This window comes from Primulina eburnea, chromosome 2 (assembly GCF_022965805.1).
Source record: "Primulina eburnea isolate SZY01 chromosome 2, ASM2296580v1, whole genome shotgun sequence".
In the NCBI taxonomy this organism is placed as follows: domain Eukaryota; kingdom Viridiplantae; phylum Streptophyta; class Magnoliopsida; order Lamiales; family Gesneriaceae; genus Primulina; species Primulina eburnea.
The window spans coordinates 1317575-1330191 of record NC_133102.1 but is presented as its reverse complement, the minus strand read 5'-3'; the positions used below and the strand labels follow the sequence as shown (position 1 = coordinate 1330191).

General features: G+C 36.6%; 3 protein-coding genes across 6 annotated transcripts; 1 reads left to right on the top strand and 2 right to left on the bottom strand.

Annotated features, from left to right (window-relative positions):
• The first annotated feature begins 983 nt into the window (after positions 1-983).
• On the top strand, positions 984-2378 carry LOC140817145 (syntaxin-121-like). The gene has a single exon (XM_073176756.1). It carries the CDS (start codon positions 1200-1202, stop codon positions 2112-2114), a length of 915 nt encoding a protein of 304 aa, XP_073032857.1. The 5' UTR covers positions 984-1199; the 3' UTR covers positions 2115-2378.
• A 576-nt stretch (positions 2379-2954) lies between these two features.
• LOC140817134 (E3 ubiquitin-protein ligase PUB23-like) lies at positions 2955-4426 on the bottom strand. Its single transcript, XM_073176743.1, has one exon. The coding sequence runs from the start codon at positions 4337-4339 to the stop codon at positions 3101-3103; it is 1239 nt and encodes a 412-aa protein (XP_073032844.1). The 5' UTR covers positions 4340-4426; the 3' UTR covers positions 2955-3100.
• A 4109-nt stretch (positions 4427-8535) lies between these two features.
• LOC140817112 (BEL1-like homeodomain protein 1) lies at positions 8536-11897 on the bottom strand. Of its 4 annotated transcripts, none has more exons than XM_073176708.1 (6): positions 11719-11897; positions 11424-11499; positions 10480-11350; positions 9726-10099; positions 9558-9618; positions 8536-9473 (listed from the first exon to the last, which is right to left on the bottom strand). In XM_073176708.1, the coding sequence occupies exons 3-6, from the start codon at positions 11344-11346 to the stop codon at positions 8763-8765; spliced, it is 2013 nt and encodes a 670-aa protein (XP_073032809.1). In that variant the 5' UTR covers positions 11347-11350; positions 11424-11499; positions 11719-11897; the 3' UTR covers positions 8536-8762. The 4 variants fall into 4 exon arrangements, with proteins under 4 accessions (XP_073032809.1, XP_073032832.1, XP_073032819.1 ...); XM_073176731.1 differs by having other exon boundaries at positions 11733-11896; XM_073176718.1 differs by lacking the exon at positions 11719-11897 and adding an exon at positions 11587-11631.
• Positions 11898-12617: the final 720 nt, after the last annotated feature.

Below are 12617 nucleotides of genomic sequence, written 5' to 3'. Positions count from 1 at the left end.
TTATTATGTCTCACAAAATACGATCTATGAGATCGTCTCACACAAGTTTTTACATTTGAAATAATTAGATATTCCTCTTCGTTTTTTCCTTAGATTTGTATAAAAGTCGTATATATTAACAAATCTCTATTTTTTCTAATACAATAAAAATGGATGAATATATGATCTCACTGGATCAAAGAAATTTTTGGCCAAGATCATTCATTTGATTCTTACTAATGTTTTATATATGTCAAATTAAATGTATATGTAATTTACATCTTGTAAATCTTTAGCTTTCGTTGACTTGGGTGGGGACAGTGGTGCAAGGAACCAGCCCGCCTCCATGATGACCGGTCTCGTGTACTCATCTCTCATTTTAAATTCAATAGTATATTGCTAGATAAAGTATATATTATGTTATCTTAAACGAGATGATTTCATAAATTTTTATTTATAAGACGGATAAATTCTATCGATATTCACAATTAAAACAATATTCTTAGCATAAAAATAATATTTTTTCATTGATTATCTAAATAAGAAATTCGTCTTATAAATATGACACGTGAGATCGTCTCACATAAGTTTTTGTTATCTTACATATGATCTAAAGTTGATTTTAAGAAAAATATTTTATGTAACAGTGTTATGTATATGGCAAAAACTTGTGTGAGACGGTCTCACGGATCATATTTGTGAGACGGATCTCCTATTTGAGTCATCCATGAAAATATATTACTTTTTATGCTAAGAGTATTACTTTTTATTGTGAATATGGGTAGGGTTGACCCGTCTCACACATTAAGATCCGTGAGACGGTCTCACATGAGACCCACTCTATGTATATATAAGTAATGTATGTTTGGATATATAGTGAAAATGTGCTTTTGTAATTATTATTTTTTTTAAGTAATTTTTTCTGGTCTTCGTATTATTATTTTAAAAAGTACTATCTAAAAATTGACTCAATTTACATAAAATGTATTGAATGGACAAAATACCTGGTCAACTCTTATCTTCCTCTTCATCTTATCTCACCAAATTTTCCATTTCTTGGTACATTTGCCCATGCATCAAACTCTAAACCTCCTTCTCTCGTCGCCAATCCATCACTCCATTGTTTTGAAACAGAACCAGTTCCCCACTCCTGAATGTCATAAATTTGCAGTACAAAATTGATCAGAAACTCTATTTTTCATTCACACAGATTCTACGAAATGAACGATCTTTTCTCAGGATCCTTCTCTCGTTTCCGGGAGCAAGATCAATCCCCGCCACCAAATTCACATTCAATCGAGATGACTAACTCCGGCTCCACAGGCGGAGTCAATCTCGACAAGTTTTTCGAGGATGTGGAAGCCATCAAAGACGAGCTCCAAGACTTGGAATCTCTGTTCGCCCAGCTCCAGGCATCGCACGAGCAAACCAAGACTATGCACAACGCAAAAGCCATTAAAGATCTCCGATCACGAATGGAGGCTAATATCTCCGCCTCTCTGAAGAAAGCCAAAATCATCAAAGTCAGATTAGAAGCACTGGATCGATCCAACGCCGCCAACCGGAGCATCCACGGCTGCGGCCCAGGAAGCTCCTCCGACCGGACTCGAACATCCGTGGTCAACGGCCTGAGAAAGAAGCTCCAGGAAACCATGGCCCGATTCAACGACCTGAGACAGAAGATTGGATCCGAGTACAGGGAAACTGTTCAGCGGAGATACTACACGGTGACCGGTGAAAATCCGGATGAGAGAGTTTTGGATCAGTTGATAGAAACAGGAGAGAGCGAGAGCTTTCTACAAAAGGCGATAGAGCAGCAGGGTAGAGGACAGGTGATGGATACTATAATGGAGATTCAAGAGAGGCACGATGCGGTGAAGGAAATAGAGAAGAATCTGCGGGAATTGCATCAGGTTTTCTTGGACATGGCGGTTCTGGTGCAGAGCCAGGGGGAACAGCTTGATGATATCGAGAGCCAGGTGAATAGGGCTAGTTCTTTTGTGAGAGGTGGGACTCAGCAACTCGAGGTTGCTAGGAAACATCAGAAGAGTTCAAGGAAATGGGCTTGTTATGGTATTATTCTGCTGCTGATTATCATCTTGATCATTGTTCTATCCATTCGGCCATGGAAGTAATCAATTACAGATCATTGAGTTTCAATCTTGACAAGTTATCTTTGTTAGACCATCATTACCTTTTTCTTTGTTGTATTTGCTTGAATATTTGTTTTTGTTCATTCTGGGAAATTAGCTATTCATTCGAGATTTTGAATCAGGAAAAGCCTGATTTAATCTCTCGGATGGTTTCTTATATTTATGTTAATCTGTAACTCATTATTTGTCGAATTTTGTTCAAACTTCGAAGTAATTGTTCCGATACAAACAATAAGATAATTTTTATGCCACGATTAAAACGTCCTTTGTTTTTATATGTACCAAACCAGTGATTCCATTTAGCTAGACAAAAAAAAAACAAATAAATAAAGACTAAAAGTATCTTGCGGGCAAGATTGTGGCCAGTCAAAAAAAGACAGATAATTAAACTTTAATTAATTAACAAAGGGTTTTGGTCTGCCTAGAAAAAGATATGGAACGTGCAAAGCTAGCTGAGCTCTATCTATATAGAGAGAGGAGATGTGGGATAGAGATGGAAATTACTTGTGTGAGATTTAACGATACAAAATTTAAATATGAAAATTTAAAAAATAGTAGTTAGAGGTATAATTAAGAGCCCGTAGAAAATTGAAAACTCATTTGAATGTAAGGATCGAATATAGGGTCTCCGAAGGCTGGCAGTATATGTTACATTGACATCTTAGAATTGGATTGTGGCCAATCAATTGTACATATAATTCGCATATTGTTTAGATTCCAATTTTTGTTATACTCGACTTGTTTAATTTAATGTAGCAAACACATGATTTATATTGACGTATATATGGAGTGACACCAACAATAAGTTCGGAAACTTCAAAATTTAAATGCAAACTAAATCTTTTTAAGAAAATATTGTTCTATAAGGGCTCCAATATTCTGGTTGACCTTGTATTTTTCTAGCTAAAATAAAAATTTCCGGCCGACTAATTATTGTATATTCTAAAAATGCATTAATTCCCATCGGATCAAGATGGGTACGCACAAATCAAATTCGGAGGTATGCATGAAGGATTCCTCCAAGCCCTAGCATGCAATCGAAGAATTTCTCTTGCTCTCTCCTTTAACTTACTCCCACAATCCACTTGAAGAACTAGGCACAATTTGGACGCCACGCCAATCTGCAACATTTCCTGCAAAACTCCGGGAGTAGACGAAAATTTTGAAATCGAATGCAAAATCCTCACACCCCGCTCACTTGCCACCTGAGAGATCCGAAGTATTTTCTTCGAAACAACGGCTATTCCAGCGCTGTGATTCAGCAGCTCGGCTCTCCCCTCCGCGCACTGGCACAGTATGTCCAGCACCACTAGCATCATTTCACTAGCCCTTTTATCCGACGAATCGAGTAAAAGATCGATCAATAAAGCAACCGCGCCTGCTTCCACTGCTTTGATCCTGTTCCTCCCCCACGGACATACGTTGATCAGCGCTTTGAGCGTGGCTTTTGTAGCCTTTTTCGAGAACTCTTCATTCAAGATTAGTGCACATTGAATAAAGAATTCGGAACTTAGGTTGATGATGATTCTAGCTGGATCGGCTACTTCAAGAATTGACTTTAGTAGCATGACAGCATAAGCCCGTGATTCGTAGCTACCAAATTGCATAATTTTGGTCAAGGATTCGACTAATTCTTGGTTGCTAACTGATTCCAACCACGATTCTGACAGATGGAGACTGCAAAGAATGCTCAAAGCCTCCTCACATATCAATTTCGATTCCGATTTATCTGCAGAGTCGTTATCAGCGCGATAAGCTTCCAGGGTTTTATTTACAATCAACGACGCCAGGAACTCTGCGGTTCCGACTGCTTCCATGCATCTTTTATTGGTCAGATTCTGTGAAGCGATGGATTTAAGTCTTCGTAAGCAATCCATCTGCATTTGTGGAGACTCGGCATCGTTGAGTAGCTTCAGAACCTCAGACTTACTGACTGGAGATCTCGGTGTGGGGAGTCTTTCGAAGCCATGCGAGGCGTGGATGGTGCACCAGGATTGGATCAGGCGCCTGAGGGTGATGTTTGGGGTCAATTCCGAGTCGGAAAGGAGCTGCTTTGTGACCGGACATTTGTTGTTCTCGTGAGTGAAGATCCATTCTTCGATACTATCCCTGTCGAATGTGATGCCGGTAGAGATCGTCACCGGATCTTTCATCATGTCTAGAGTAATGGGACACAGATAATATGGAGGAATTTCAACTTCCGCCATTGATTTCTTCTGAAAATTATATATCAAGAATTATCGAACTTTCGCTTTAGGACTCGGGAGAATATGGAATCTTGTAATCGTTGATTTGCTTTTGTTTTGCAAATTCAGGTATTGGAGAATCGGTTTTATATGTGGGAAGTCAAAATTCTCAAAAGTCAACACACGCAATTGTGTGTAGTTTGTGTGAATTAAGTTATAAGGATTTTTTAAATTTTTAAATATTTTGGGGATTTGGACTTAGACTTTTCTAATTTGTCATGTGTAATAAATTTGTGGAAATTTTTATGCGCTGGAATGGGTTGTCTGCCACCGACGCTTTGACTTTATCTTAAATTATCCAAGAAAGAAAGGTCAAAGAGCATTTGTGCATTTAATCACACACCCTTTTATATATTCAATTATTGTGTGTACTAATAACTTTTAGATTCGTAGATTAATTGTAAGCAACTTCCTTTTTGACTTTTAATTATTGTAATATAAAATTCAATATAACAAAAGTTTACATGGGTCGAAATTAAATATCAAGAAACAACTCCTTTAGGTTAAGAAACTATGTTCTCAGACAAAAATTTATGTGAGACAATCTAACAGATCGTATTTTGTGAGACGAATCTCTTATTTGGTTTGTCCATAAGAAAATATTATTTTATACTAAGAGTATTGCCTTCTATTGTGAATATCGGTAGAGTTGACATGTTTCATATATAAAGATTTGTGAGACCGTCTCACAAGAGACCTACTCATATTCCCCTTAGCATCTCATCATCATTATGCTTACTTTTATCTTTTCGGACTAAATATTTTTTTAAAGAAAAGACAGTTTTATTAATAAAAATCCATCATCATCGGCATATCTTCGCTTAATTGTTGCTTGCTATCTCTTATTATTATGTATTTTTAAATTCTTACTATGTCAAACAAGGCAAAAACTTATGTGAGACGGTCTCATGGGTCGTATTTGTGAGACGGATCTCTTATTTGGATCACTCATGAAAAAGTATAACTTTTTATGCTAAAATTATTATTTTTTATTATAAATATGGGTAGGGTTGACCCGTCTCACGGATTATGACCCGTGAGACGGTCTCACATGAGACTCATTCGTCAAACAAATCTTATTATTATGTATTTTTAAATTCTTGCTATGTCAAACAACTTACTTCGTACTTGGCTGCTTAAACCTTCACTGTCTGGGCCCTCCTGGTCAACCCTATACGCATGTGGCACGAAGCACACGCAATTTGCAATAGCTTAATTTTCATTTACTTTTATTTATTTGACTATTTTTTTACATCAACTTGGCCAATTTTGTGTTTTTAAATAAGTCAAATTGATCAAGAGAATTGATGGGTCGATATGACAACATCACGTTTAAATTGGGGAAAAAAAGAAAAAAAAATAGACTGTATAATTATTAATTAACATCCACATTAATAAAATCTTCTTCAACCTGGCTTATCTCGATTTATTAAAAGTAAAAATTTGTGTGAGACGGTCTCACAGGTCGTATTTTGCGAGACAGATCTCTTATTTTGGTCATCCGTGAAAACATATTATTTTTTATGATAATAGTATTAATTTTTATTGTGAATATCGATGAGGTTGACTCGTCTCACGGATAAATATTCGTGAGACCGTTTCACAAAAACCCTGCTTTATTAATGTTATCTTATGATTCAACCTTATGATAATGTCGTACAAATTGATCATGTATGAATAAATCTAGACCATAAGAATTATGAGTAGGTTTAGACAGCTTCAAAGATCTTTACCCGTTTTATATTTTAGAGTAAAAAGCAATATTTTTTATACAAAAAAGTAGTACTTTTTCATTCATGACCCAAATAAAATATTCATCTCACACTTAATCCTTGAGATCTCATGCGAGTTTTCGTGAAGAATTACTCACCTTCTCCGTTTATTTTTATTTTTTCAGTTTTTCTACCTCAACTCATAATGTATAAAATGTAAATATCTATATCAAAAATATTAACTTGCTCGAAAAAAATATGAACCCATATTAGCAACCATTATGACAAGTGTTTTACAATAATGTATCATTATTTTATTTCAGTATAAATCCTGCTTTGCTCGGTTCAATAGTCAATTTAGTCTCGCCCAAGAGTGAGTCTCATGTGAGACGTCTCACGAATCATAATCTGTGAGACGGATCAATCACATCCATATTCACAATAAAAAGTAATACTCTTAGCATAAAAAGTAATACTTCTTCATGGGTGACCTAAATAAGAGATCGTCTCACAAATACGATCCGTGAGACCGTCTCACATAAGTTTTTGCCCTCGTCCAAAGTACCTTGGATGGTATAGCACGGTGAGTTTCTATGTTAGAAGTTCAATTTTTTCTTAACTCTGTTATCTCATCTTTGAGTCTGTTGTATAGGATCTGTACGTGTGTAATTTATATTATAATCGTTGTTTGCATAATATTGTATTGATCTTTTGAATTTACTCAAATCATAACAAAAATAACGGTAGCAGGTTCAAATTTTTTGTTTTTTAATAAAGAGAAAGTCCGTTTCGTGTCGGGATCGGAATTTAAACTGACTTAACATTGGGCCTCCACTAAAACAGTGGGCTTCTTAGAATATTGCTCGGGTAATAATATGCGTTAGGAGGCCCAACAGTATTATTAAGACCGAAGGACTCGACCACATAAAAATAGAGCCGATTCCATAACGTCTAAACAATGTATGAGTGAGCGTATGCTCTCTCAGGAGTAGCTATCTCAGTTTCTTTTGTTTTTGTTTTTGTTTTTGTACAAGATATTTAGATGAATATCTCGACAAAAACAAAAAAAAAAAATGTAGGGTTTATCAGTATTTCTTACTTTACCGTGAAGTGTTCGCACGAACATCTTATACAAACACATCGGAAATAGAACTCGTGATATAATATAAACTCGTTCGTGGACTTATATTCAGAATAAGAGAAAAACACTATCTCAAAACGATGTCAAATTCTTCCAGATGATGCTATTGGCATGTTCGTGGTTGTTTCAATAATGTCCTTACTCCTTATCGATCCGGAAAGCGAAGGCCGGCCGATTCCTGGGTCATAGGGTCGACATAACTAAACACGAGCCTCGATTATGTTGGGACAGTCGGATCGTACGTATAAAGACAATGTATTTCCATATGATTCATACATCATTTGTTTAATAATTTGAGTTAATATGAACACAGATGCAAGATATTTAATACTGATCAGACCTAACTAGCTAGTAATATATAAAGTCTGATATACGGCATGGTTTTTTCAAGAATTATCGTGTTGAAGAAAGGCAGCCGTTTTGACTGATCTTTCAAGGAACTTCTAGCCATCTTATAATCTTTTATTGGGACCAAAAGGCTATTTTCTTTTCATTTTTCTAATGTTCTCTCTTTACCACATACATTGGAGCAAACTCTACAAGATAAGGTCTTCACTCTCCTGTGGTGCGCAGGAATTCGATTAAAAATGATAAAGCTGTAAAGTTAGTCTAGTAAATCTCCCGCTCATACAAGCAGCCATTCTTTTTTGGGATTTTTTATTCGCAGAAACATTTGTCGTTCTATTCAGTATGCAAAGAATCAATATATATTGTCTTGAACTTGTAGTCTATGTTTTTAAGAAAATGTTATATACAATGTCGGTTACAAATTATGTTACAAAATTATTTTATTTGGTAAATTTAAAATAGTTTTGTCATTTCAAATACACTTTATAATCCCGTGTGTAACTTTCATTGTGCCATAGACCTTTTTTTTTTCATTCCCAATTCATTTTCTACAAAATGGACAAGGACGTGATTATAAAATTAGCGAACGCAAAAAAAAAAAAAAAAAAATCAAATTAATGTATAAACTTTGATTTTTTGCTAGGAAATTACTTGTAAGATTGAACCACTTTTCCCATGGATATCATGATCATGAATGGATCTCTTTCGATCGTACTTGTTAGATTGATTTTTTTTTTTAAAGGGTCTTATTTATCATTTTAGCTTCTCGCTTCTGCTAATATATCGGTCTCCCTGAAATGGAACAAAGAAGAATCTGGACATGGAAAAGCATGCCCAATTGCCAATTGAGCAAAAAACACATAATCAACTGAACAAATCAGAAAAATATTGCATCTTTATACACGATTTCCGATTGTTTTTTACATGATGAAATGATCCATATATATATATATATATATATATAAAAGTTTCACCCTTTATTCTTCTATACCACCCAATATTGCAGGCGTCTACATATTCAGTATCACAATCATCTACTTATCTGCAGCAGCAAAATTAATGTACAATCACCACCCATATATATCCCTTTTGAAGATCCTAGCCTATCTGTAAGAACTCGAAATGTATATATATACTATTCTATATGAATCTACTTCCTTCTCCATACCAGTGTAAAAGGAACTTAATATTCAGAAGTTATGAAGTTTGCTTCACCGATTTCAACTCCCCTTCCTATTTGTATGCTTTGATTTGGGAGATATGTTGAATGTGATCCCGTAATGGGAAGGCTTTCGCAGTGGGGGAGGCCCAGGGTGAGTGAAACGCCATTTCCGGAATATGGAGCTTGGAATGACTCAGACCCGAATCTCTCCAGTTCACCCATTGGATACGAGCCAAACCCTCCAATGAAATTCGTGGGAGCCCCCATAAATGTGAAACCATCTCTGGTTTGCCTTTCGGTGCCAAATTTTAGGGACATCAGCCCGGTATCGGTTGTCTTGGAGGCAAAGTCTATTATTTCAGGATTCCTTGGTTTCTTGGGACTCGGTTGGTTGATTCTTTCCCTTTCGGACGATGCAACGAGGTTGAAAACTGGTTGGTTTCTGATGTTTGCTCCACTTTGGGACGTAGAATTTGTAGGTATTGCCATTGTTGAAGCAGTTTTATGGTTTAATGGTTGGTGTGTTTCTTGACTTGAGATGATGCTTTTGTTCGGTTTCTTGGTGCCTGGGATCGTTTCTGGAGATTTAGAGACCGATTCATCGATTTGTTCTCTTTTGCGATGTTTATCCTCGGATCCATTTTTCTCATTTTCTTTAACTTCTTCCAAATACATCTCCTCCACCATCGGCTTCCACAGCCGAACCCGAGCATTTATGAACCAATTAGACACCTGTAAAATGACATAGATTATATACAAATACAAAAATAAAGTAAAGAAATGATCAAGAATCTTACGGAATGAATAAACTTGTACCTGACTCCTGGTGAGTCCTGTCTGTTTAGCAAGCATGATCTTATCTGAATCCTTCGGATAACTACACACCAACGGCAATCAAATTCAGTCAAATTCAATGGGAGAAAACTCATAAACCTTGCAGAAAAGTATAGAGGAGGTACTTCAAGAAATCTCGAAACAACTTACGGATGGAGGAAATGTTCGAAAAGCCAGGCGCGTAGTACAGAAACAGATCTTTCTGGCAGTCCTCTCTGGGGTCTCCAAGCGTTTTCCTGGATCATTCCCAGTTGCTGCAAAGCCCTTTGCTGCCGAATCTGATTATCAACATATTTGAGTCTCGAACCTTCCATCTTGACTCCGAATCTGTCTTCTTCACCTAAACTTTTGCTTGCAGATTTGATTTGGCCCAAGATTGAGTCTTTTAGGCACCGAAATTGTTTCGAGATTGTTTGAAGAGCGACGGCTGTGTAAACCTTTGCAGAGCCAATTCCAGCTGCATGTTCGAACCAAGAAATTACAATCTGCATCTGGTGATGGTATTGCCTGTACCTCTGCTCAACCTTTAGAACACATGTTTGCATGGTTAACTTTAGAAGTTTGATGTGATTAATATCGATAATTATATGCTGAATGAAAGAAGACAGTATTCAAAACACTTAAAAAAGAAGAAATTTGGTTTCTGACTGAACAGATTTCATGTTCTTGAATACGGAATTGCAGTGGAAAGTACTATTTCTTTTTGGCAGGCCTCAATAAAAGAAATAGAAATCGCAATCAAGTTTTCTTGTAATAATGAAAACAGAACTGTTGGAAAAGAACACACCTGACATGAAAATCAGATGATGGTAACCCTTTAATTTTTTAGATTCAACTTCAAATTTTAAAAGCCTCCTTATCATATATTCTTACACAACCGAAAACAGAAATATAATATGTCTACCTCGTCCAGCATGTTAACAAGTTTCCCTTTCTTCATCGAAATTTCCTGTCTCTCTACTGTACTAAGCTCAGACCCACGTTTTGCACTGCTCTCTCCCCCACTTAGCCCATCTTCATTCGCCGCATCGGCCGCCGCAGCCTTTGATTTTCCATTAGTCTCTAGCTGCCCATTTATCCCCTTGTCGGATTCATTTCTACTCTTTTCTCCTTTCCCAACATTAGCAACTTCATCAAGAAGCTCCTGCACCACTTTCAGATACTTGGAACTCCACAGTACACTCTGCGCCCCATTCACGCCGGCGAAAACGCCGGAAGTTGAGGATGGCGATCTTCCGGAAGCACCCTTAAAATCACCGCCACGTGGAGTAGAAACGGTGGTCACGACTGCTTGAGTGGGAACCTCTCTTTCCTGCTCGAAAGAACCATACACCATCGGCGGCGGATGCTGCTGCTGCTGGGAAGACAGGCTCAAAGAAAGTCCTTGATTAGAGCGCGAAACCTCACGCGCCTCCTGTAGGTCGATATGCTGGTTGTAAAGATTGTAGTGGACTCCCGGAAGGAGTCCGTGGAGCGCCGACACATTCGGCTGTTGAGACTGCTGTTGGGTTGACATGGCAGCTACGGCGGTTGAATCGGAGCTCTGGATGGGGATGCCGACAAAATGTTGAGTATGTGACGGCGGCGCGTGTGAAAAAGGGAGCGAGTTCCCCGATGAGTTGGGGTTGAGGAATACGAAGTTGCTGCTTTTTTCATCTACTGGCGGTTGGTTGTCAGAGAATCCAACGTAGGCAGGATTCATGAAAATAAGGGTCTGTAATCCATCGCCACTTCCTAGGATCTCCGAATTCCCATGAAAGTACGTAGCCATCAATCTTGGAGAAGAATATAAACACTGTTCATTACAACTGCGAATTTACATGAAAAATATATAAAACTCGCGCGTACCTGTTGATGAAATTTCTGTTCCTGAAATCTATGAAAATTGAGTAAAGACGAAATCAGTGCAACGGCGGGATGAACCCTGAAAATTTCAGAAAATAATAACAACAATGAATAAATTATTATTCCTTTAAAGAACCCTTCTACCAAAAAGCCCAACACACTGTACAATCTACTTTTCTGCAACCCCTTGGAGCTGCTACCTTCTATCAGGAAAACCAAGAATCCTATAAACACTATTAAAATAAATAATAAATTACTTCTTTATATATATATATAGTATCATTGGTGATATATGTACCAATCAGAGCGTACACGTGCTTCTTCATCGTCATCTGCAGATCAATATTGAAAGTGATCTTCAAACTTGGGAGAAATTATCATGAGCAAGCAGCAGTGTGTGAGAATATTAAGTTACATGAAAAAGATAGAAGGCACACATCATATCATAAAACAGAAACAGGCAGGCTTCCACAGAGCTTATATATAATATAATTATATATATATATAAGTGATTTTGTTTATATAAATTAAAATAGTGATTTACAAGTGGGTGCTTCCTTTAAATAATTTGTTGATATGAAACCATTTAACTCTCAAACTCTCGTTTCCTTTTCACGAGAGATATATGGAAAAGTGGTGTAGTTAACATTGGTCAAAATATATATTTTTTTTAAAAAAAAAACATTGTATTTGAAGTCATATTTTAAAATGAAGTCTGTCAAAAATTATTCTCCCAAATATCTCTGAAAAAGCATGGTTGAAAAAAAGATGCTCACATTTATAATTCACTCATTTATCCACACATTTATTATCTTTCGTACGTAGCCAGAGAGCAAGGGCAAACATATTCTTTTTATTTTTTATGACCTTACTTCAATATTTTATAATTTTAAAAAATTGTTGCACATTTCTCAATATTTAATTTATATGAATATACTAGGACTATTAAAAAAATATGGTACTAAAAATATAAACTGAACTATATATTTAAAACAACAAAAGAACAATGAAATATACTTAATTGGGACAGATTGAGTATACACGGGTAGAGGTGATTCATTTCGATTTACATTTCTTTTTTATTTGTTGATTCAATCGATCGAGTACTAAATGGAACTTTAGTTCGTTGATTTGACGCAGAGCATGCATGTCTCCTTTTCCATTGGTGTCGATTGTCAAGCGTGGATAGTCTCTGAA

Coding starts and splice junctions, on each gene's coding strand:
- LOC140817145 (XM_073176756.1), top strand. CDS start 1,200: ATGAACGATCTTTTCTCAGGATCCTTCTCTCGTTTCCGGGAGCAAGAT.
- LOC140817134 (XM_073176743.1), bottom strand. CDS start 4,339: ATGGCGGAAGTTGAAATTCCTCCATATTATCTGTGTCCCATTACTCTA.
- LOC140817112 (XM_073176708.1), bottom strand. CDS start 11,346: ATGGCTACGTACTTTCATGGGAATTCGGAGATCCTAGGAAGTGGCGAT. Junction 10,100..10,479: donor TTGTTAACATGCTGGACGAG/GTAGACATATTA, acceptor TGTGTTCTAAAG/GTTGAGCAGAGGTACAGGCA. Junction 9,474..9,557: donor CAGGACTCACCAGGAGTCAG/GTACAAGTTTAT, acceptor GTCATTTTACAG/GTGTCTAATTGGTTCATAAA.